We start from the raw sequence: 26161 nt of genomic DNA on the forward strand, positions 1-26161 counted from the left end.
TAAATTAGTATCAGAAAGAATAGATCAGCCTAATAAAGTACATGTAAAATACTGTGATAGGATAAATTCCTTTGATAAAGTATCACATAGCATAAGGTGTCATGGTGTAAGGAAAGGGTAGCACCTCACTTAGGTAGGCTTCTCTAGTCTTTGGATCTTGCTGTACTGGTACTCACCTTCAACCAATTCCCGCCTGTTACACCATGTAGATGTTAACACAGGACTGTAGCCGGATCCCTGTAAACCACTTTGATAGGTGGGTAAATCCAGATGAGAGTAACCACTAACATGCCTACCCTTAGCAATGGACACCATGGTCAATTTAGCATAACAATTGCACCTACATTTTCTTAAGAATAATACAGGAATGTAAAAAAACAAAATATTTTCAGTAACCTTCCAGATCACTTCTCTACTCTGCTTCATTGATTACTTTTTGCTCATGAGCTAGAGGAATGGATAAACATACAGCTGTCAGTTCCATGCCATGCGTTGCTGGAGAACACACGAAGCAAAGTTCCCTGGCCATACACTCTCAAACCATGTTAGCGCCAAGCTAAGGAATACAGCAAATCTCTCTACAATAAATACTTACGTTTATGTAACACTTTTAATGTAATAAATCGTCACAAGGCACTTCACAGGGATGTGACAAAACAGATTATGGAAATAACTTATAAGGGGATATTGGATCAGATGACGACAAACTCAGCCAAAAAGGAAGGTATTCAATGAGTGCCTGAAAGGAGGAAAGTGAAGGAGAAAGACAAAGAGGGAGCGCCAAAGCTTTAGGCTCAAGCAGAAAAGACTCAGCCACCAAATGTAGCTAATTTTTAAATCAACTTAAGAGTCATACAGTTGTACAGTCTGAAATAAGAACAGAAATTGCTGTAGAAAACCAGCAACTCCGGCAGTCTTTGTGGCGAGAGTTAATGTTTTGAGTCCGGTTGCCCTTCATCAGAACCAAAAGCTCTAGAAAATGGTTATATTTATGCTGATGATGGGAGATGGTATTGGTGGAACAGTGAGTCAAATAGATGGAAATGGTGTCCAGAAAGAGAGAGAGAAAGAGGAAAAACAAAGCAGACTAAGATGAAGAGATTGCTAACAATAAGCCAGGAGAGAAGTAAAGGTTGAATGGATGCTAACAGGAAATGTGAATAGCTAAAAATGGATTGGCCAAACCGGGAGCAACCCATACTCGAAGCAAATTATCTGTGGATAGCTTGAGTTTGCAGTGCACTCACATGATGGTCATGGGAAACACTACAGGACACTTTTAAGACTCCACATAAAGAGTTTCAATCTTGAGTTTGCCCAAGATTGTTGTACCTGGCTCAAGCAAATTTAGTTGGGGAGGCAATGGCCTTGAGGTATTATTGTTGGACTGTTAATCCAGATAGCCATGTAAAGTTCTGGGGACCCAGGTTCAAAGCCCGCCACAGCAGATGGAGGAATTTGAATTTTAAAAGAAATCTGGAATTAAGAATCTAACAATGACCATGAATCCGTTGCCGATTGTCAGGAAAAACCTATCTAATCAACTAATGTCCTTTAGGGAAGGAAGGTGCTATCCTTAACTGGTCTGGCCTACGTGTGACTCCAGACCCACAGCAACGTGGTTGCCCTCTGGTCAATTAGGGATGGATAATAAATGCTGCCTAGCCAGCAAACGCCTTCATCCCACAAATGAATTAAAAATTAGAAAACAGGGTGGCCGAATTCAAACGCAAGTGCGTACCAGAGGGGCAGAGAAAATACAAGCAGAGGAAATCGCAAGTAATCTATTCATCCATAGCTCAATTGGCTTGTGTATCATGCCTTGTTGGCAGCGGAACCTTCTGAGTAACAACTGACCCGAGCAGTCATCTAGGTGCCTGCTAAAACCCTATCAAGTGCTTCAAATGATGAACCTGTTTGTCTTCACTGTGAAAGCTTAACAGGAGATTTCACATCCTCAATTCTCTTAAATGAAATGATCGAAGGGATGATCTAATTGAGGCGTTTAAGGTGATTAAATGGATAGATGGAGGAGATAGAGAGAAATGATTGACTAACCCAGCCTTGCCTGATTGACTGGATATATGAATTCTGACATTGTACATGGGTGATAAATTTTGGCCTTGCCATTGACACCTGCATTCTGTGAATGAGTAAAACGAGTCATATTAAAGTTTATTCTGCTGTAGATGTGCCTCAAATTATGTTGCTGTCTTGATCAGGTCATAGAACTGTCCTTTAAGATGCCTCCTAAAGGAAGAAAACACCAGTGATATCCAGAACTTGGAGATTGTTAATGATGAGAGAAAACAAAAATTCACATTATTCACAAAGAAGGAAACCACAAGATTTCATATTTTTGAGCGAACTTTATATTCAAAGCATTAAAAAGTAAATTGCTGTAACTTACTGTGTAGTTTTAAAAATTTGAGTACATATGAACATAGAAAGTAAGGGCAGGAAAAGGCCACTTGCCCCCTTGAGCTTGCCCTGTCATTCGGTGAGCACGTTTTTGATTCCTCCACAAGTGGCTGTTAGATAGGCATATGGATGATAGTATAAGTAGGGGTGGGGGTTCGATAGACCTTAGAATTAGGGTAAAAGTTTGGCACAACATCGTGGGCTGAAGGGCCTGTACTGTGCTGTATTGTTCTATCTAAGTACACCTTTTTCTCCTGGTTGTGGAATTCAGAAGAAGGAAGCACAACTTTAAAATTAGAACCATTCAATCTCATCTCAGCCTCAGGTATGTAGGAGCTGTTCAAGGCTGTGGACAATGCACTAACTCTCCATTTATGTGATTGGTTTCAAGGGCAAATAATCTTTCTCTCAGCCAGTCTCAATCCATCTTCAGCTGGTAGTCTGAAATATGTAGCAATCTGGTTTAGCAGATCAGAGATACTTCAAGATGAATGGAATGTAAATCTAACATAAGGTTGGGTGACTTGTTCCACCAAAACAATGACCAGAAAATGAAACCAAAAGATTCTCCTTGTTTTCATCATTCAGCCCTGGTCAATATAACCACTTACTGGCTCTACATGTAGCACAAATTAAAAAATAAAAAAACACAGCCAATCAAAATTTATTCAATAGGTAGAAGACCAATGTATAGCCTCCAGCATATAAATAATGACCAACGGGAGAAGGATTCCAGTTCGACAAGTATTAATCCCAGTGTGAAGTCACAATCTCCAGGAGAGAATGGAATGTGAGAAGAATAGGCAGAATTGATTTGTGAGAGGTGAAATGTAACGTTTCCTGACTAGCACAACTTCCAAATGGTGACTGCGTGCTATTGTTTCCCCAAGTACTCAAAGACCAAGCACTGACAATCCTTCCATTATAAACACAGTACATTAGGTTGTGGAATTTTCACACTTCCTTTCCAGTCCCCAGTAATCCTTATATAAATTCACCAGAACCTAGTGTGTAGCCGATTAAACATAGGAGCTGTCAATACTTGTTCCAATAAAAATTCATCCTTGTCTTTTAATGCAAAAGAACTCCAAGCAATACTGTAAGCGGGCAACAGCTATTGGCTTGTCAGCTACTACACTGGGTAAAGTTGTCACCAAAGTAAGAACAGATGGACACAGGACACAAAGAAAACACTGGGAATATCTGATAACAACAAGGTGTAGAGCTGGGTGAACATACAGGCCAAGCAGCATCAAAGGAGCAGGAAAGTTTTGGGCCTAGGCCCTTCTTCAGAAAAGGGGGAGGGGAAGGGGATTCTGAAATAAATAGGGAGAGGGGGGAGGTGGATAGAAGACGGATAGAGGAGAAGATAGGTGGACAGGAGACAGACAGGTCAAAGAGGCAGGGGTGGAGCCAATAAAGGTGAGTGTAGGTAGGGAGTTAGGGAGGAGTTAGTTCAGTCCAGGGAGGATGGACAGGTCATGGGGTGGGAAGAGGCTAGTATGTAGGAGATAGTGGTGAGGCTTGAGGTGGGAGGAGGGAACAGGTGGAGGAAGAACAGGTTAGGGAGGCAGGGACAAGCTGGGCTGGTTGTAGGATGCAGTAGAGGGAGGGGAGATTTTGAAGTTTGTGAAAACCACATTGAGACCAATGGGCTGCAGGGTTCCCAAGCGGAATATGAGGTGCTGTTCCTGCAACCTTCGCGTGGCATCGTTGTGGCACTGCAGGAGGCCCAGGATGGACATGTCATCTAAAAAGTGGGAGGGGGAGTTGAAATGGTTCGCAACTGGGAAGTCCCGTTGTTTGCTGCAAACCGAGCGTAGGTGTTCGGCAACGTGTTCCCCAAGCCTCTGCTTGGTTTCCCTGATGTACAGGAGGCCACATCTGCAACAGTGGATACAGTATATCACCTTAGCAGATGTGCAGGTAAACATCTGCTTGATGTGGAAGATCTTCTTAGAGCCTGGGATGGGGGTGAAGGGGAGGTGTGGCATTTCCTCCGGTTGCAGGGAAAGGTGCCGGGTGAGGCGGGGTGGAAGGGGAGTGTGGAGCAGACAAGGGAGTCAAGGTCCACAGTCCCCTCCAGCCCCACCACCCCTGGCACATTTCCCTGCAACTGCAGGAAGTGCTACACCTGCTCCTACACCTCCTCCCTCACCCCCATTCCAGGCCCTAAGAAGACTTTCCACATCCAGCAGATGTTCACCTACGCATCTGCTAATGTGGTATACTGTATCTACTGTTCCAGATGTAGTCTCCTCTACATTGGGGAAACTAAGTGGAGGCTTGGAGAATGCTTTGCCGAACACCTACACTCGGTTCGCACTAAACAACTACACCTCCCAGTCGCGAACTATTTCAACTCCCCATCCCATTCCTCAGATGACATGTCCATCCTGGGCCTCCTGCAGTGCCACAATGATGTCACCCGAAGGTTGCAGGAACAGCAACTCATATTCCGCTTGGGAACCCTGCAGCCCAATGGTATCAATGTGGACTTCACAAGCTTCAAAACCTTCCGTCCCCCAACCACATTCCAAAACCAGCCCAGCTTGTCCCTGCCTCCCTAACCTGTCCTCCCTCCCACCTATCCCCTCCTCCCACCTCAAGCACCACCCTCATCTCCTACCGACTAGTGTCATCCCTCCCACTTGACCAGTCCGTCCTCCCTGGACTGACCTATCCCCGCCCTAACTCCCCAGCTGCACTCATCTTTACTGGCTCTATCCCCCGCCTCTTTGATCTGTCTGTCTCCTCTCCACCTATCTTCTCCCTTATCCATCTTCTAACCGCCTCCCCCTCTCTCCCTATTTATTTCAGAATCCTGTTCCCCTCCCCCATTTCTGAAGAAGGGTCTCGGCCCGAAATGTCAACTTTCCAGCTCCTCTGATGCTGCTTGGCCTGCTGTGTTCATCCAGCTCTACACCTTGTTATCTTTGATTGTCCAGCATCTGCAGTTCCTACTATCATTGGGAATATTTGTTACATAAACTCAAATTTGCTCGTCAGGGCAACCAAGTTAAATTTTAAATGAATTTGAGATGAAGGCACATTCATGTGTGAATTGACTGCTGTGAGAACATGAAGACTCTCCTTCACATTGACCACACGTAACTGAACAATTTAATTAGTTCATCATAATGGGCTTCATTTATTGCCATTTTGCAAGAGCATAAATTTCTCTCCCAATCCAAATTATACTTGATTCAATAGGGAAAAGATGCTGCAGAAGAAGATTGCCTCCAGAGCAGCTTTTGAATGTTTTATAGAGAGTTTCCCTAACCGTCTACTATTAGTGAAACGTCTCAGCCTATTGTTGGACTTGATAGAAAGTCTTTCATGTAGCAGCTTTGAATATATCAGGACAATCCAAAGTGGTTTACAGCCAATGAAGAACTTTTGAAGTCACAAAGATGAGAGATACAATAGCTAGTTTCTGCACAGCAGTGTGCTAATGACTAAATAATCTGCTTTCACAAGTGTTGTTTAACGGATAAACATTGGTCAGGGCAATGGGCATAAACCCTGAACTTCTGCAGCGTAGTTCTGTGCATTTTTCAATGTGGCAGACAGGGCCTGGGTTTAAAATCTCAGCCAAAACACAGCAAGGCAAAAGGAAGCAGGTGAAGGCTAGAAGAAAAGTAGCATGTGACCCATTTAGGCAATGAGAGTACAAGCAACAGAGATTCAGGGCTCAATTCATTGGTTCACAGCTGGGCTGACAATCGGCTCTCCTGAGGTAGGTGTAAGAATCATGCACTCCTGCATCACAGCAAGGCAATGCATCATTTCCACAAGAGAACAGAGGTGTTGAAGGTGATGACTGCCGTGACACCAACAGCTGTTGGCTGTCAGTTTGGATCATCAGTTTGCAGCATGCAGCACAGTTCTGTCACTGCCACGCAAGCAGATTGGAACAACCCGTCCAGACTTTGCCAGACAAAAATTCAGGCAAGTGAAACAAAAATAGAAAATTGATGGAGAAACTCAGCAGGTGCAGCACCAACCTTGGAGAGAAAGCAGAGGCACTATTTAGAGTCCAGAGATCCTTCTTCAGAATGGGACTAAATTCAGGCAAGTGTTCTGCTGTCCATCATAAGGATAATAGTGATTGGGATAGTGGCTGACCGAGTGGTAATCTTACAAGAAACCCTAGATTCTGGAAAAGTCCCAGAGAATTGGAAAACTGTCAGTGTAACACTATTCAAAATGGAAGGAAACACAAAACAGGTAACGATAGGCCATAGATCATTGGGAAAGCATCACAGTCTCCTATAAAGAATATGATGGCAAGCCATTCAGAAATTCAGTAGATTCAGCATGGCTTCATGAAGGGGTAATGACTGTTGGCAAATTTATTCGATTTTTTTTCTGAGGAGGTAACATTACTTAATGGCTTGGAAGAGGAGAATGAATCTGCTGTTTCCAAATTGCAGATGCCACAAAAATGTATGGGAGGGTAAGTGGTGAGAATAACACAAAGAGAGATACTGGCAGCTTGAGTGAGTGGGCAAAAATTTGACAGGTGGAATATAATTTGGAAATATGTGAGGTTATGCTCTTTGGCAGGAGGAGTAGAGAAGCTGAATATTATTTAAATGGATAAAGTACTGCAGAACGCTGCAGCACAATGGATTTTCTGAGGTCTTGTGCACAGATTACAAAATGTTAGCATCCATGTTTAGCAGGTAATAGTGAAGACAAACCGATGTTGACTTTTATTTCAAAGATATGGAATATAAAAATAAGGAAACCTTGGTAAAACTATATAAGGAACTAGTTAGAACACATCGAGAATAGTGTGAAGTTTTGGTCCCGCTATCTAAGGGAAGAGAGACTGGCATTGGGCACTGCCCACAGAAAATTCCCAGTGTACAGAGGAATTGATTGAACCTGTACTCATTGCAGTTTGGAAGAATGAGACAAGCCCTTATTAAATCAGATAAGGATCTTAGGGCTGCTTGACAGGGCAAACGCGAAGAGGTTGTTTCCCCTTGTGGTAGAGTATGGAAGTAGACAGCATAATCTGAGAATTAGCGATTGCCCAGTTAGTACCGAATTTCTCTCAGAGGGTAATGAATTGTGTAATTCTTTAAAGCAGAAAGCTATCAAGGCTGGATTGTTAACTATATTCAAAGTTGAAACAGATGGATTTTTAAATCAGTAAGGAAATTAAGGGCTTGTAGGAATTGCAGATGCTGGAGAATCTGAGATAACAAGGTGTGGAGCTGGATGAACACAGCAGGCCAAGCAGCATCACAGGAGTAGGTGGAGCTGGATGAACACAGCAGGCCAAGCAGCATCACAGGAGTAGGAAAGCTGATGTTTCGGGCCTGGACCCTTCTTCAGAAAGGTTTCTGAAAGAGTCTAGGCCCGAAACATTAGCCTTCCTGCTTCTCCGACGCTGCATGGCCTGCTGTGTTCATCCAGCACTTCCCCTTGTTATCTCAGGGAATTAAGGGCCATGGGGCAAAGAGATGAAAGTGAAGTTGAGAATGATCAGATCAGTCATGACCTCATTGAATGTTGCAGTGCAATTGATGGGCAATGTGGTTGACTTCTGCTCCTGCGTCTTACAGTCTTATAGACATCGCTTGTCCCAGTGTTACAATGGACTGGCCATAAGATGGATCTTGTACATTTCAGTGATAATGTGGATCTTGCCTGTGTCAATATTAAGATGAACCTTGTGTGCCTCAATGATGGGAGAGGGGTCAGAACCTGCAGAGCAGGTTAACTGAGCTAACTATGAGATAACATTTTGGTTTCCAAACAGTGAGTTAAGATGGGGGCATTAAGTCAGCAGCACATTTGTGGTGTTTCAGGTCTTAAACTATCCTGTAATGGATTTCCAACTGTAATACATTTGTTTGGTATGAATACTTATTAGCTTAAAATGTCTTTTTTTGAGAAATTATATCCTACCTTCTTGATAAATTTGTTGGCAGCAAGAATGGTGTGGCACTTCAGACTTATGTAAAACTGTCAGCTTTATGCACCTGTGTGTAACAGTGAGAGTTTTCCTTGTTAACTATGCAGCACAAGGGCCAAAACAAGAGGGTGGCAGCTTGCATGGACGCTTGTGACCAGATAGTGGAGATCAGTGGTAAAGTAGAGTGGGGGCTTGGTATGATTGTGCACATCAATGAAGGGAAGAGGGAAAGCCGTGGCTTTCTGTGCGGTGGCGGCGGGGGTGGGGGGGGGGGGGGGGGGGCGGGAGTTGGAGAGAACTGTCAGTCATGGTAAGGATATTAGGAACTTATGGGGCAGTGTGGTTATTGCCCACATGTATGCCTATCTCAAAGTGATGGCCAGCAAAATCCTTACAAAGTCTTCAGTTCATCTACAACAGTTCAATTACCTTCAATGAAAAGGATCTTGAACAATGTCTCTTAGAATGCATTGCAAAGCAGGCCAGCTGAACTCCCAGATTCAAGCATGTCACACAGAATACCGAAGACAGCACCGGACATTAACATGAATATTCACTAAAGAGTGAATACAAAAAGACACATTAGTTCTTTCTCAAGAAAGAGAGAATGCTATATTCCCCTGAAACCATCAATGCATGCCAACCATGAGGTGTGCCAGTACATTTAGTTCTCTGGCCCAAATACACTTAGCAAATAACAATGGTGCAGACATGAAGGAAATGAAACCAATATAATGTGAAATATTTAAAGTGAACTTTAATTGTAAAGAACACTCATGCCACCTTTGCCTCTGAATAAGTCTTAATGGCGTTGGGGTTGAACAAGAAAGTTGTACCATGAGGAAGTGCCAGGATGTTCCACCAGTACCTACTACATTGTCAGCTGATGTTGGTTTTCACCAATGAAAAGCTTCATCGGTTGTGTTATCGCATGCATCTCCTGTGATCATTACTGACACTTTAAATTTTAATTGTAATAGTGTGGGAAACCTGCAGGAGAGTAGTTGTGGTGCCCAAGTCCTGTTCTACCACTGTGAATGAAATGAATTAAAATTGTGCCCATATGGTGAACCATGTGTGTTTCAGTGAACCTTGCCTGTCCCAGCCCCAGGATGGACTCTTAAGTGGCTCAGGCATGTGCCTTGTAAAATTTCCTTCTGTATTTACATCATGCTGGTAGCTGTAGTACTATCCGTGGGGCAGGATCTTGCTGAAGTAATGAGGACCTCCCCTAGCAATGAGAGACCTCGCCTGCCTTTGTTCAGGAAGGCCCACTGAATCACAAGGTACTCGAGCAATGGTGCACCTACTGTCAATTCTTCCTCTCGTGTCAAGATCCTGAAGTCTCGCCTACTGAAAGCTGCCAACCAGTAAGAAGTGGTAGCTCTTATGCTCAGCAACACTGTAGGAGAGGCCATGGCTGCTGGACATAAAACGCCCCCTGAAATCCAAGGATCGTGGCATGACCCACACCACAGGCTTTCGCCTCCAGGTCACAGGCAGAGTGGGTACAGGGGTCAGCAGGAAGGGAAGGGCACTGGCTCTCAGTGGCCAATCCTTCAATCAGACGCTTTGATCACAGTGACAAGCTAGCCAGGCAGTTTAAACCTTTAAAAGCAGCAGTAGTTGGATGAGGCCCTTGAATTCTCATTGGCTGGCCATTAAAAAGTCTCAATTGACATTAGGGTCAACCATGGGTCTTTCCACCTAGAATACAGTTCCAGGAGTGGCAGCAGAGTGACTGAGATCATGAAAGCCACTGGCCCTCCTTATTAATTGACCTTTCTGTCTCCAAAATCACCATCAGTGTCAGCAGAGGATTCCACTCATAGTTTCCAGTTGGGTGCAGAAGACCTGTTATCAAACAGCCTGCGATCTTGAATCCTATTTATGTTGCAATCCATTTTTCGCAAAGCAGTCTGCTACATCTTGACTCTCTTTAATCAGCTGTGGCCTTTTTATTAAATGAAGATTACACTGATCACTTCCTAAAAGTGGAGACAAAAACTCTAAGAATAAAAGTCCAGTGAAACTTTATCCAGTAATGAGTCTGTCAACAGTCATCACCATGTTGTGCTCTTTTTATTTCATCTTAAATTGCTCCTGTACTCTGTATGCCATCCTTTTAGCCAATCAATAGAACTGTATATTATTGCAGTATGTCTGTGCTGTAATTACAGATACTGTCACTAACATGTCCTTACCCTCAGAATTCAGCACATCATCATTCCAACACAGTGACTATCTAGCAATTCCTTTTAGGTTTCCACACACTGAATGCAATTAAACCATTCACTCTCATTTGTAGTGCAGAGATAAACATAGCTGGGTGCTGTATCATTTCAAAGAAAACACAACCTTCATCTACTAAATAACAGGAAGTTTGTTTTAGAAATTGTAATAGAACACAATGGTACATAAGGTAAAAAGAAATGGCTTCATTTATTGAAGAACATTGTGCGGTACATTGCAGGTATGCAATGGAACACTTTAATCTGATTGATTTTTGGGGAAGAAAATGTGTCTCATACGTTTCACCCTGAGGCATCTGTAATTCCAACCTGAAAAGAAAAATTTAATGACATCTTACAATATCAATTAATCCACTTCCTATCACATGCAGCTTATTCAGAATTCCGACAAACCAACACCAAAGTGAACTCGAAGTAGAAAATAAAAATAGTATCCACACTTCGAAAGAGGGACAGGCCCCCTCAGTGCACAAAATTGCATTCCAACAAAGAATAATGAATCAGAGCATTATTTTTTCAAAAATTTCAACTGAGCTAAATACTGAACTTTTTCAAAGCGGTCTTGTACCATAAGAATATGATAATCTCAGGATGTTTTATTCCATTTTAAAACAAAAGTAACAATTCAGTTTGAAGTTTTGCAATAAATGCCTCTATCAGTTTAAATTGTTTCATTGTACTATAGCATTTCTAATCCCTAATAACTTCAAATTCTAACAAGCAGCTTTTCACCCTGTCACAATTTGAAACAACTGCAAACAATTTCTCTTCTTCAAATGTTTAGCTACAGTATTTAGCTTTTCAGAAGATTTGTAGCTTGGGTTGTGGATGAGGTTGTAGACTTGCTCGCTGAGCTGGTGTGTTTCATTGCAGATGTTTCGTCTCCCCGCTTGGTAACATCATCAATGTGCCTCTGGTGAAGCATTGAAATTCTGTCCCATTTGTTATTTATATGCGTTAGTTTGCTGGAATGGTGGGCCTTACTTCCAGTTCTGTTTTTTTAGTGGTTTGTACATCAGGTCCAGTTCAATGTGGTTGTTGATGGAGTTCTGATTGGAATACCTGGCCTCCAGGAATTCCCTGGCATGTACATGTTTGGCTTGTGGTATTATGGATGTGTTGTCCCAGCCAAATTTGTGTCCTTCTTTGTCCATGTGTATAGAGACCAGTGAGAATTGGTCGTGTCTCTTGGTGGCTAGTTGGTGTTTGTGTATCCTTATTGTCAGTTTTCTTCCAGTTTGGCCTATCAAATGTTTCTCACAGTCCTTGCATAGTATTTAGTATATTATGTTGGTTTTATTGGTTGTGGCTATGGGATCCTTTGCATTCGTCAGTAGCTGTCACAGGGTGGTTGTCGGTTTGTGGGCTACCCTGATACCTAGGGGTCTGAGCAGTCTTGTGGTCATCTGTGATATGTCTCTGCTGTATGGTAGAGTGCCTGGCTGTGTTGTGCCATCTTGTTGTGGTCTGTCCAGAGGCAATGGTCGATAGTGCTTTTTGGGTATCCATTTCTTTTCAAAACTCTGAGTAAATGTTCCAGTTCTGCTATGCTGTAAATGGAGCAGCACAGAACACCAATGTGTCACCAGAGGCTCACTGACGATGTTATCTGGCAGGGTGATGAAACATCTGCAATCAAACACACCGGCGAGCAAGTCTACAACCTCGTACAGTACTTAATGTTGCCAACTCTGGTTGAGTATTGTGGGGGACCTTCTTTCTCCAAATGTCCCATCACCCAAAGTGCCTGTCATTGGTCATCCATAATCCCTGTGATTCCGGTCTTTCCATGTCAATTGGAAAATGTCATTGAGTTCTTTTTAACCAAATTAAACAGCATTTTCCCTTGTCTGCAATACTTTCACACAAGGTAAGCAATAAACCAACCTGTTCTACGAAAATGAAGCATTAAGCTAATTCTGCGATGATTTTTCTTTTTGTTGCTCAATGTAGCATCCTGAAGATTAATTCACAATTCCTGGAGACTATCGGGCAATCCTGAAGAGTTGGCAACTCTAACCATATTAAGTACCAGAAAATAGATATATTTTAAGAGTTGTTACTTCAGAAAGCATTCTTTTGAATTTGGAATTCTCAGTGTTCTCCTTCCCCTCCTCCAAATAAACATGATTAAAAACAGGGACATACCTGTTCTTTGACTGAAGCCAGAATAGCAGAAGTGGTCTCTGGTTCAGAGCCATCTCCATTGGAAGCCGTCAGCATGGGGCTCAGCAAGCTATTTTTTTCTGATACAGATGGCTGGTCTGGAACTGGCATCACTCCTGCATATTTTGGAAGAGAGTTGTGTGAGGAAAGGAAAAGAAACAAAAACAAAATGTAAAGATAACAGGCACATGGTCTAAGGGTTACACAGAATTTTACTGCACAGAGATAGACCATTTGGCTTGAAAGATATGTGAAGTGTTTATGTTCTTCAGACTCTTTTCCCACTCTATCTTTCATAATTTTTTCCAATTTCTTTCTCTCTTGTGTAAATATCTACCTTGCTCTTACTTCTTGCACTTCTGAATATATCACATTCATTATGCTTCATTTTGCATTCCCTCACAAATGGTGTACATCTATTTTATTAAGCCTTTCACAAACTTAAAGATCTCTGATAGGTCACTTCTCAGACTTCAGTTTTTTGGAGAAATCAGTCATATTGTAAACAGTTTGTGCTGACAATTGTACTATCTCATATTGGGTATCATTCCTGTAAATCTTCTTTGCACTTCAAGTCTCTTTACACCTTGGGCTCTAGCACCAACTCACATAATGGAATTTAATCATCTATAAACAGGAATCTGCAAGTAAGCCTGATTTAGCAATGTGATGTGTATACTGTACTGAGCGAAAAGCAACAGGCTTTATCGAGCATAACCGCATACAGCAGATGGTAAGAGAGAATGTCTTGCTAGGGCCGTGTAGACCCAAGCTCTAGTTACATGTGATCAATTGTCACAGTATAACTCCTTTGCATATGCTCAGTAGCTATCCTAAAGCATAAGTACAATTCCCTTTACTCTATTTTTGACAGTCATCTAAAGATGTTTTTATTTTCCACTGAGCTGAAGCCCAACAGCTAAACAATCAAAATTCCTAACTCAGCACGTTGCATCCAAAGTTTGGTCAATCCTTAAATGTGCCCATAGCAGAGATGAATTTAATCAGCTTTCAATCAAGATGCTGAGTAGATCTGAGGCTGTGTCTTCCAATACTGATAGGGAGACAGATGTCGCCTTTACTTTGTAATGAACTTGTTCAGATAAGTTATGACACATCTCTGCGGCAGGTCCAACTCGAACCATGCACATTCCTTGCTGACTGACCAGAAGCAGGACTGAAGTTAACACTGAAGTTTGGATTACTTGTACTTTGAACACTCCAAACTCCATTGTCTTTTATTTACTTATCCTCCATGGGCCATCATTCCCAACAGTGAATGAAGAAATGCCATTCTTTCCCAGCATTTCCCAAGCAGTATCACATGGGTATTTCTGGCTTCCTTTCCTGCTCTCCCCAGACCCTTCATTTTGTCTGCCATTCAGTAAATCTCCCAAATCTCCTCCAACCTGGGACATCAGAACGTCAACAGAATAAGGAAGACAGCCATTTATGGGGTGTGCTCTGGCTCAGTGGTAGCAGTGGTGTGTTCTGAGTCAAAAGATTGTAGATTCAATTCCCTGCCTGCAGGCATGACCACCTAATCTAGACTGACAACCCAACATGGCATTGAGTGAGTGCTGCACACAGTCAGATGTGCCAGCTTTCCGATGAGACTTTAAGCTGAAGCCCTGTCCTCGGGCGGTTAAAAATAATCTCACCACACCATTTTTGAAGACAATCATGGTCTTTCTCAAAAGTGCACTTGTGCACTTAACCAATACTATCTCCCAATTAACTACTTTAAAACTGATTACCAAGCCTTTGCTGTTTGCAGAGGTTGTTGGTGAAGAGTTAGACAAATGGCAATGCTGTGATTTCTCATAATATTTCAACTGAGTTAAATTAGAACAGAAATCGCAAGACATTTGAGTTTTTAAAAAATATGGGTAGACCCTGCGACAAGAGCCCAAATATTGCCGGTGCAAGTTGAGGATTCCAAAAAAACAACAGTTGGCTAAATAATTCATCTTTTAACTTCACATTGATTTGGACGAGTCAATGTTATGTGTTTGTGAAATTGAAGGTGTTTGCATCAATATATAAACGGCTATATGCCCAGGCTACCTTGGAAAGTAACATCTCTCAAATACAATTTGGTCTACAGTGATGTCAATGCAGCACAGGTACAGGGCTGTTTGAAATCCTTTGGATTGTTTTGTAGGATTTGATTGACAGATCAATCAGGATGTGTAAACTGAGGCTGTTGACAAGGGACTTGAAAGACATGAAAGCGCCAACAGGTAATATCAATACAAAGAAGAACAGTGAAAACAAAATAGTCTTTGCTGCAATAGCGAATCAGAATTTTACACGACTGTATCAGTCAACCACAATGTTGTAAATATGACGATTCTTGTGTTTAAAATGTTGGTGCTGTTTAACTCTGTGTTTAATTATTAATGGTAATAATTATATTTTTAGCTACCTGGAAATTCTAGGGTTTTCAGTTGTCACTTTTAAGTAAAAACATCTCTCCTCCATCAGGAACTTGTGTGCAAATTTGCTGCTGTATTTTCTACAAATGCCAGGATGCTTCAAAAGTGATTTAATGATTGTAAGAAGTTTGGAATGCCGTGATGTTTTTGGAAGGGAATACGAAGGACGGTCCTGACCTGAAACATCAGCTTTGCTATTCCTTTGATGCTGCTGGCCTGCCGTGTTCCTCCAACTCCACACTGTGTTATCGCTAAATGGCCCACTCCTGTTTCTATTTCCTGTGGTCTTATTGTATCTTTGCTGACTATCATGAAAACAAATCTGAAAGGCAGTACTACACTCCATTGGTACTGAATTTAAGTGTCCACAAAGATTGCATTCAGGTGTCTGGATTAAAGGTTAATATAGTGCCGTATTTTGGAATTCTAATCCTTCAAGTCAGTCCTCTGAGTCATCAGCAACGATAGCCAACTCGTCTTTGCAGTTGTAACAGTTAGGTTTTGTATCAGGGTCTCATTGCACATGTTTAAAAACTATGGACCAATGTTCCTGAAGAGACGTCAGAACTACCTCACATTATTTGCAGAGAATGACAGACTCCTTTCCACACCTTGAACAGTCTCCGCTACACATTTTTGGTGACTGATACAAACAAATAAGCCAATGGCCCTATCACATAATACCATATAGATAAGGTGTGCTCCTGAGATGCTGCTTGGCCTGCTGTGTTCATCCAGCTCCACACTTTGTTATTTTAGTTTCTTTGTTGTTTTTCTCAATTTTGTAAACTGATATTATAGTATATTTGCCTGTAGCCAATTGTTTGGGGAACTAATTCTGAATTTTTTTTTACAAATTAAGCTCCTACATGTCACCACAGGCAAAATGTGACAGTTTGTCTATTGGCTAATTCCTGAGACGAGCCATGTGAAGTGCAAACAGGTATAATTTAGTGTTTATTTTTATTTATTCATCTGTCTGATGGTGGCCAGCATTTATTGCACTGACCTTAGCTGCCCTTGAGAAAGTGGTGGTGTGTTGTCTTTTTGAACAGCTGCAGTCCTACTGCTGTGGGTTGACCCGCAATTCCATTAGAGAGGGAATTGCAGGATTTTGATCCAGCAACAGTGAAGGAGCTGCAATACATTTTTAAGTCAGGATGGCGAGTGGCTTCGAGGGTAACTTGAAGGTGATGTTCCTATATATCTACTGCCCTTATCCTTCTAGATGGAAGTGGTCGTGGATTTGGAAGATGATGTCTGAGGATCTTCGGTAAGTTTCTGCAGTGCATCTTGTAGATAGTACACACTGCTGCTACTGAGTATTGGTGGTGGAGGGAGTGGATGCTTGTGGATGTAGTGCCAATCAAGCAGGCTGCTTTGTCCTGGATGGTGTCAAGCTTCTTGGGTGTTGTTGGGGATGCACTCATCCAAGAAAGTGGGGAGTATTCCATTATACTCCTGACTTGTACCTTGTAGATGGTGGACAGGTTTTGGGGAGTCAGGAGGTGAGTTACTCTCTGCAGTATTCCGAGCCTCTGACCTGCTCTCGTAGCCACTTTGTCTACGTGGTGAGTATAGTTGAGTTTCTGGTCAATGATAACTCCCAGAGTGTTGACAGTCAGTGATGGTAACACCATTGAATGTCAAAGGATGGTGGTTAGATTGTTTCTTATTATGAATGGTCATAGCCTAGCATTTGTGTAGCACAATGTTAAAATTTTAACAATTCAATTTACAATTTAAGGAGGAATCTCCTGACCTACCTCAGACAGGAATGGAACTGAACTTACAATTGCTTAATCTCCAAGTGATATCACTAGATGGCAGATTCTAGAAAGAAATTTCTGCTCCCTGTCATCTGAAATAATGGAACACTGAGGTATCAATTAGTAGGCCACTGGTAATGCTAGGACTACACGGTAATTCAGGTTAATAAGCTTTGCTCATAACAACCAAATCCTAAAGCTGTTGCATTTTTCATAGTTATTCTGATTTTCTCCCATCATGATTATAGCTATCAAAGAGGAGCAACATGCCTGCATGACAAACACTTAAAATCTGATTATGCCAAAAGAATTAAATAATTCTACCTTTCACAAAAGCACGTCAAACAATGTAAGCTTTTCAGGGATGAGCAATTTAAAGTCTTTTAATGTGAAAGCTTTATTTTACTTTTTCAACTCCACAGGATGATAGAACCGAGCACCGAGACCTTCTCTCAAGGACAACTAGAGATGGGGAATACAAACTACTTTTACTTGTGACACACACAAAAACTGAGAATAAATAAAGAGAAATCTAACAGTAGAAAAGATGCTCAAATATTTAATGTGATTTTTACAGGCTGTAACAGAACATATTGAATTATGCAGCGTGCTCTCTGGTTAACAAATGCATGCAGCATTCCCATATGTACCATTTAACGAACGTTACAGACTAACAGGTTGACCTCACACAATACACAATGAGCTGTTTTCAACATGTCAATGGCATGCCAATCGTTTAGTGCCCATCACATTGAAAGATCTCAGAGGTCACAGAGAGATTTCCAACAGCAGCAGCTCAGAGAGTGTTTCCAAATGATTTCAAAGCTGTGCTTCTGCTGGGCATCAAAATGGTCAGCAGTAGAAACACCCATACAAGCACTGGATGTCCTGCTGCAGGAAGTCATGTAACACATCACTATCCTTCCATTAAAATATTTTATACACTGCTGCACTAACAACTTAGCATATTAACATCAATTAAAAACGTAACAGAAAAGTGAATTTCAACAAGAACTCTGCTGTGTATTAACTCAATCTCATTCCAACAAGTTCACTCCAACAATGTCAGTTCTTTGGCATTATCTTATTGAACTTCTGTTATTCAAATCATTTCTTGGAAAAAGAAAATGATAAATCTTTCTAAATAGTGGAAAGTTTTGTTTGGTTCTTTAAAAATTGTCTATTTTGTTTAGCGGGTAGGGGTGGATTTGTTTAAAATAACTTAGTTTGCTTTATAATCAATACAATTTTTCAGTTGTGAAATTACCTTGCAAGCCTATTCTTCAAAACACAGGGCTGAATTACATGACCAAAATTCAATAAAGAACAGTTCACGCTCACCATTCAACCCCAGGATCAGTTTATAGCCTTCAATTTACTCTCCTGTATTGCTGTTTTTCAAAAATAATTTCATTGAAAATGCAGAGATTTAGAATATAAACAGCAATGATTGGAGGCAGAACTGAACTTGCATAAGGAAGAATATCAGCCCAGACAGCTCAAGGTTATCACTCAAACCCTGAGAATAGATGACAGGTATATTACCAGAAACCATAATCTACTTTTTTAGTAATTGATTTACTGCCTCAGGTTACATTGGTGCCTGTCACTAAGCAGCACATAGAGCCCGTGGAACCCAATCATTGAAAACGGATTTTCCAAATGACTGTCCACACAGACACTGTGAGGTAGAAATTAATCATTGGGCAGTAGCAAAAAGCAGGAGGTGTCAGATTGAGATGCTGGTTATGCAGGCTGCTCGATGTTCAGCTTCAATGACTTAACCTGAACAGAATATCAGGCTGGCCCTTTAATATTGGGCTGCATGATTTGCTGATGACTGCCTTGCAGCACTGCCCAAAGTGAATTTCTATCCCATGGTGTTTCCATAAACTGTCACTTGGAAAATCCATGAGGCTTATCTGTAAATCCATAAAAAGATACCCTTACTAGAAAGAGGCATCAGAAGAAGCCTTTAATGTTTGGAACTGCCTCCCAGACAGCCCCTGCCTAAGGTTACAACTATAGAAACTATTGCTTTCAAGATTTATTGTTAAAATTATCTAATACTTAACATTCAAACCCAGAAAGATATAAAGCTCATTTGACAAGTATACTCACTGACAGTAAGAACTGCAGATGCTGGAGTCAGAGATAACATAGTGTGGAGCTGGAGGAACACAACAGGTCAGGCAGCATCGGAGGAACAGGAAACTTGATGTTTCGGGTCGGGACCCTTTCCTGAAGAAGGGGCCCTGAGCCAAAACGTCAACTTTCCTGCCTCGCCTGATGCTGCCTTGACAAGTATAGTACTGCGAAAGGTAGTTTTCAAATGGTTAATGCTGAAGATAGCAATATGCTCCTTCTAATCTATGTGGGGAAAGGTAGAAGATATTAGGGTCTTGAAGAGGACAGACCTGTTATCCGGGATCTCCCAACAGACTTTAAAACAACCTCTATTTTACTAATATAGCTTGCGTTTGGTTGCTATCATGTAATAAACTACATCTCATTAAAGAAAAGATCCTCTGCTCATTAAATGACCTGACTGTTTTCCTCCAACACGTTAGATCAAGTAAGCTGTGTAGGCCCAGTCAGTAAAGGAGAACTGTGATAACAATCTACTCAACCTCATGCTGCCAGTGGTTGGCATTGCAGACTCAAATGACACAGTAGGCAGCAGTGTGGATTGGAATCTGATTTAACTCAATGTAATAAACTTCTGTGAGGCCAGAAGGAAGTAGCAGCTTCCAACCTTCACAGCAACTCGGCCAATCAAGTCAGCAGCAGAAAGACTTGCGCATGATTCTATAAGGAAGAATATACAGTCAAGGGATAATGCATATCAGACCTGGTAAGAGAAGCGTAGAAGTCACTGTGAGCTAGAAGCTACATGGAGCTGATATACTGGTCATGCCTGGCAGCCATAGGTTGTATCAGGTATCAAGGGACTGCAGGAGTGGTCCCAACTAGAGGATCAGCTACAAGCAGCAAATGGAAATTGGATGCTCGCGATTTAAGTTAAAATCCTTGATGGGGCAATGGGAAACATGGTGCAGTTATAGGCTGAAAATGCAAAAAATAAAATAGAGGTACTTACAGCTAAGAGAGAGCAGTGCTGCCACAGCAAACGGTCACCATTACGCATAGCTACAGTAAGGGAAATCAAGGGCTATAGAATTAACTTAAACTGAGGTCGCAACACTGGGAATGTTGAAAAGTCAGAATTAAAGTGCTAAAAGAGAAATTTAGAAGTCTAAGCAGGTCAATCTAATAGAATAAGAAAGAATGGATGTTACTGAGATGACAGTAAGAGTGAGGGATCCGTAAGTAAAAACAGGGAGAATTTATTATGGCTGAAGACATAGGAATTCATTTGAAGGAACTGTTAAAGTGAATGGCCATTATTAAAAGCACTACTGACTGCGGGATTCACACAGGGAAAGCTGTCAGGCAAACAAGATTCAACTTTAAGGATGCAGACAGCAGGATTTATTTAGTAGATTCATTGTGAAGGATAAAAAGTGTTTATTAGCTGCAAAAGGTGGGATATCAGCAATTTTGCTGTAACAAGGCAGAAAATTGGCATTCAATCCTCAGATAGGAAACCTTTATTTTGGCTATGAGAGTAAAACAAAACTTTCCAGTGAGCATAACAAGGAAGCAGCATGGCTATGCCACACATTTAAATGTCTATACGATAAGGAAAATAAACTTTGCTATACGGCAGATTTAGATGTCTTTCAGGCAAAGGAATTTAAGAAGATTCAAAGCCTTTATAGTAACAAGAGTAAAGCAGCATTGAGACAATGTAGAATTTAAAAAAGCTTTAAATTAAGAAGAATAAATAATGACATGAGGAAGGAATAGCATGAATCAAAATATTGTCAGGCACATTTAATTAGACATGATTGAACAACTTGTAGAAAATAGTTTTTAAGACATAGAACAGCTTCTAAGCTGGATGTTATGTCAGAAACCGAACATATAAACACACTTTTGCAGTTGATAACATCATGGCTTGCTAAGACATAAGAGAGGGCATAGATATTTTTGATGAACTTCTATAAACTTTGACATCTACTTTAATCTGAGAACATGTAACTTTTTTTGAAAGAGCAAGACTAAACAGAAGCATTAAAACATTCAGGGAAATCCACAGATAATGAAATGATGTCTCTAGATTTGTGGAAAAATGTGACACTGGAACGTTGAAATCAGAATTAATAAGTGACATGATTGTTGTATTGCTGAAAAAGACTTTAACAGATTTATTATACCCTGTATGACTTGGTTTTTTAGATGATGTGCAAGCAGACGTTGGAAAGAAGCACAGAGAATACCGAGAAAAGAAGATCAATCTTACCACAGGAGAGCACTGAATCTATTTAGTTCGCAACATAGAAGAAGCATAAAGACACATTTAAGATGCCAATACAGAGGATATAGCTTGATCTTTTTTATGAAATGGTAACAAGTTCATCCTGTCTGGTCTGTTTAGTCCACTTATGATTTTCTAAAGTTCGAACAAATTTCCTCTTAGCCTTGTCTTACTTAAGAAAAAACACACTCAATTCCTCAATCTAACTTAAAAGCTTGAGTTTCTCAACACTGAAACCATTCTTATAAAATTCTGCACTCTTTCCAATTCATTCACGTCCTTCATAAAATGTGGTACCTAGAACTGCATATAGTACTCAAATAAGGTTTAATTTTCTATGATGTTGGGAGCCAGACCTTGCACATGTGGTCTGGGAGGTGCTGCATGTCAAAGGAGAGATGCTCCACATTTACAAGTCTGCACTTCCTGTAGTTGGCATGTGACCACATCCAGACCCTCACATTAGTCAATTCCTGCTCTTCTGGCAGACAGTCATGACAGTTTTTCCAACATGTGTCAGTCATTCCATCCATCTTTGAACCGCCCCACAGAACCAGACCATAGTTGCTCAAGGACAAGGGTTACCATTATGGTATTACCCCATTTTGTGATTGGAGGATTGGGAGGGGGTGGGTCAGTGATGATGAAATGGCAGCAATGTGGTTTCCTACAATACTTCTATTTCCCAGTGTCTGGTCCCTCTGGTTGGGGGAAGAGTGCCTACCTACCTCACATATACCCTTTTTCTTTACCTCCTGCTTTTCCCTGGCATGGCCTGTCAATATGGTCAGCTGTTCAGAAGAAGGATGGAGTAAGGATTGAGACTCTGCTGTTAAATTTGGTAAGACCTTTGCATTCCTGCACGTCAGGGCATTTTATCCTTAGCTACCAGGGTCAAACGTGCAGTTCTGAGATAGTGAAATCAGTGTGCATCAATTGTTGTGGCAGAAGTAACCACTAATTAATTTAGAAGATGCCAGAATAACCCACCAGGCCAGAAAACATCTGCTGAGAGAGGAAAGCAATATTAGCATTTCAGGTCAATGATATTTCTTCAGCATTGGGCTGTTGGAAACTACAGGAGGGTGTGACTAATTGGGCACAGTAGCTCTATGATTTTATTTCAGATTTGCAGATATGGAATAATTTGTGTCTGCAAGTCTACAGGCTACCCAGACAAGTTGATGTTAGAACAGCAAGCGTGAAGGTATTACCAATGAGATCTTAGCACATCTAGCACTTAGGAATATTCAAACGTCAGACAGCAGCCACTGGAAAGGAATTATCTTGTTTTTGAATCCACACCCTTGCCTCGCCCTATCTTTGTAATCTCCTCCAATGGGGGAAAAGATCTTGCTCAGCTGGGACTGTGTTGTCATAGGTTTGCAACAACTACCTCACATTAAAAGGCAAGATCAGGTCAAGCAAAGTGAGCTTGAGGTAAATCTCTAGCAATACGTCTCTGAACTCCACCAGGCCGGCCTCCCCAACCTCACTCTGCGCCGTCTTGACTTGATCCTTAACCCATCACCCAGGCTAGTGAGCAATCTGGGATCAGGCTCCAGCCTCTGGACAGGATAACTGTCTGACACGCACACACTGCTGGTCACCACTACCTTGGGCTTCACTTCCTGCTCTACCTCGGAGGTGGTTGGTAATGATTGGTTAAAGGTGAGTGTTTAATTGCTGGCTCCTCCTCCCCCCTGCAGTTTCTCGGATTTCCCTACCATTGGGTCAAGTCCTTCCTTTGGTAGAACCGTGTGATGGTTGCTGGACGGGGAACCCCAGGACCGATATGGACAATCTCAACAATGACAGACCATGATGGCCCAGGATCCCTTGTGCTAAATCATTGACACTAACATCCTGAGGGATAAATGACTGGCTGAGAATGCCAGCTTCAAGAACAAGGTGGCAAACTGGCCAAGGCAGAAGATTCCCTGCCACAGGACACACAAAGTTCCTGGGCTCAAAGACCCTGAGAAGAAAGGCCTTCTCAGGTGGTGTCTCATAAACAACCTGGCAACAACCAATGTGCCAGAGCTGCACTATGCCCACAGCATCTGGTCGACGCTAAAGGCCATCATAGTCAGCACCTGCATGAAGATGCTCAGCCTTTTGATCAGGAAACACAGAGACTGGTTTCACAAGAACAACCTGAAGATTCAGGACCTCCTGGAATACAATCAAACAGCATTCCTGAACTGGTAGCTTCCCAAAGCTTTAGCAGAAGGAAGTAAGTCCATAGGCAACCGAAGGGAGAGGTACAACAAAGGATGTGTGACCTGAAGAATAGACGGTGATTGGAAAGAGTGCAAGAGGCTCAGCAGCTTGCTTACAGCCACAATCAAAGCCATTGTAGTCTGAGTGTCCAGAAACCTACTTCACTAAGAGTCAAAAATGGAGAGTCAACAGGTCCACAGGGCACAATGCCTGTTGGAGAATACAATGTTGGGGACCTCCTCAACCAAGACAAGGCCTTCAGTGCAAATGTTCTCAACACTATCACAAACCACACTAACCGTTACCATCTCAGTGCACATCCAACCTGCCATGAGGTCAAAAGCAAAACCATCCATAAGCTGAAAAACTGCAAGGCCTCAGGCGCTGATGGAAGCTATGTTAATGGACTATAAATAGTGAAGAGACAATTCTAACCCAAATCGATGACCTCATCACCCTTGCCTGGAAGGAAGAGAGATCTCAGATGCTGTAATTATGGCCATCTTCAAGAAATGAGACAGGTCTGATTGTGGAAATTACAGACAGATTTCCCTACTGTCCACTGCAGGCAAGATCATTGCAAGAATTCTCCTCAGCCACAACATTCCAGTTGCTGGAGAGCTCGTCCCTGAGTCTCAGTGTGACTTCCTCCCATTAGGAGGCATAACGGGCATAATTTATAATGAGAGACAAATTCAGGAAAAGTGCAACCTCTGTAAACGACCCTCCCAATCTCAAAAAGACCTCTGACACAGTCAAATGTGAGGGACTGTGGAAGATTCTCCTTGAATTCAGTCGTCCACACAAATTCATCACCATTCTCCACCTGCTTCACAATGACATGACTCTCACCAATCAGTCACCCACAGGCCCAGTATGAGTGCAAACTGGGATCAAACGGGGCTGTGTCATCACACTAATGCTCTTCACTGGAACAGTCTGTCACCATCTCCATTAAGTTATTCATTGGAGTGGAGCTAACTCATGGCACTAGCGGGAAACTGTTCAACTTTTGGCCACCTCCAGGCTGGAAACAGGATCACTCCAACTTTTATCATCGAGCTGTAGGAAGCCGATGATGCCTGCATGTGTGCACACTGGGAGGTGAAGCTACAAACCATTGTCAATGTAGTCCCCAACGTGTATGACAAAATTGGTGTCAGATTAAAAGTCCAGAAAACAAATGGTTCCCTATTAGTCCACTCCTGCCACACAGCACTACCCCTGCCAACGATTAAGATCCACAGTGAGCCCTGGGCAATGTGGGTCAATTTCCCATACTTTGGGAGATTCCTTTCAGGGTGTGCAGACATTGACAATGAAACCAAATAGTGATTTCAACATGCTAGTGCAGTCTTTGGACACCAGAGGAACAAAGTGTTTGAAATCCAAGACCTCAACCCAGCACCAAGCACACGGTCAACAGGGCAGCTGTGGTCCCCACCCTCCTGTATCCACCAGAAATGTGGAGAAAATACAGCAGACAGCCTGGAGAATAATCCCCAGCATTGCCTTTGCAAAATCCTGCAAATGCCCTGGCAAGATAGGTATATCAAGAAAAGCATCCTCTCCCAGGCTGACCTCCCTAGTATTGAAGTACTGGTCATATACGACCAGCCTAGCTGTCTCGGCACAAGATCCTGAAACAAGTCTTCGAGCTCCGCAGTGGTAAGCAATCATTAGAGCAACATATCGAAAGCTTCCCTGAATAAATTCAATATTCTCCACGAACACATGGGAATTGCTTGCCTTACAACACACAAACTGGAGAAGCACCTGCAAAAGGGGATTCAGAATTCAGGAGCAGCTCATTCAGGGGAGGCAATGGCCTAGTGATATTACTGCTGGACTGTTAATCCAGAGACCCAGGTATAAATCCCACCACAGCAGATGGTGGAACTTGAATTCAATAAGATATCTGGAATTAACAATCTAATGAAGACCATGAACCCATTGTCGACCCTCAGAAAACCCACCTGATTCACTAATGTCCCTTAGGGAGGGAATCTGCCATCCGTACCTGGTCTGGCCTACATGTGACTCCAGACCCACAGCAATGTGGTTGACTCTTAAGTGCCCTCTGGGCAATTAGGGATGGGCAATAAATGCTGCCTAGACAGCGATGCCCCCATTCCGTAAATGAATAAAAAAAACCTCCCACACCTCAAACACCACCTGCATTTCACTGAATCACCCTGTCCCCCGCAACAGAGTGGAAGCAAGTCATCATTGATCTGAAGGATTGTCAAAGAACAGGATAATCTCAATCCCAAAACCTGTACCTTCCCACAAGCATATGGATAATGATGGGATAGTGTAGGATTAGGGGCTTAGATTAGTTCACAGATTGGCACAACATCGAGGGCCGAAGGGCCTGTTCTGTGCTGTATTGTTCTATGTTCTAACCTTCAAAACAGCTGCATTCCCTATTATATTATTATATTTACACCTTTGATGGCCGTGCCTTCAACTTCCCTCACTCTAAACTCTGCAGTTTCCTCCCTGCAACTCTCTGCCTTTCTATGCTTTTCTCCTTCAAGACATATCCCAAAACCTACCTCATATTCCAGATGTTAGTC

The 26161-nt window shown here is 42.1% G+C and overlaps 1 protein-coding gene across 7 annotated transcripts in view; it reads right to left on the bottom strand.

The window, feature by feature from the left end:
* The window catches only part of LOC125448871 (catenin delta-2-like), a 1175930-nt gene that overhangs the window by 728364 nt on the left and 421405 nt on the right, over positions 1 to 26161 (bottom strand). For all 7 annotated transcript variants that reach the window (XM_059652900.1, XM_059652905.1, XM_059652902.1 and 4 more), the window contains exon 3: positions 12754 to 12887. In XM_059652900.1, the coding sequence (XP_059508883.1) occupies positions 12754 to 12887 (134 nt within the window). The remainder of the gene's footprint in view (positions 1 to 12753; positions 12888 to 26161) is intronic.

Source organism: Stegostoma tigrinum, chromosome 2 (genome assembly GCF_030684315.1).
Source record: "Stegostoma tigrinum isolate sSteTig4 chromosome 2, sSteTig4.hap1, whole genome shotgun sequence".
In the NCBI taxonomy this organism is placed as follows: Eukaryota; Metazoa; Chordata; class Chondrichthyes; order Orectolobiformes; family Stegostomatidae; genus Stegostoma; species Stegostoma tigrinum.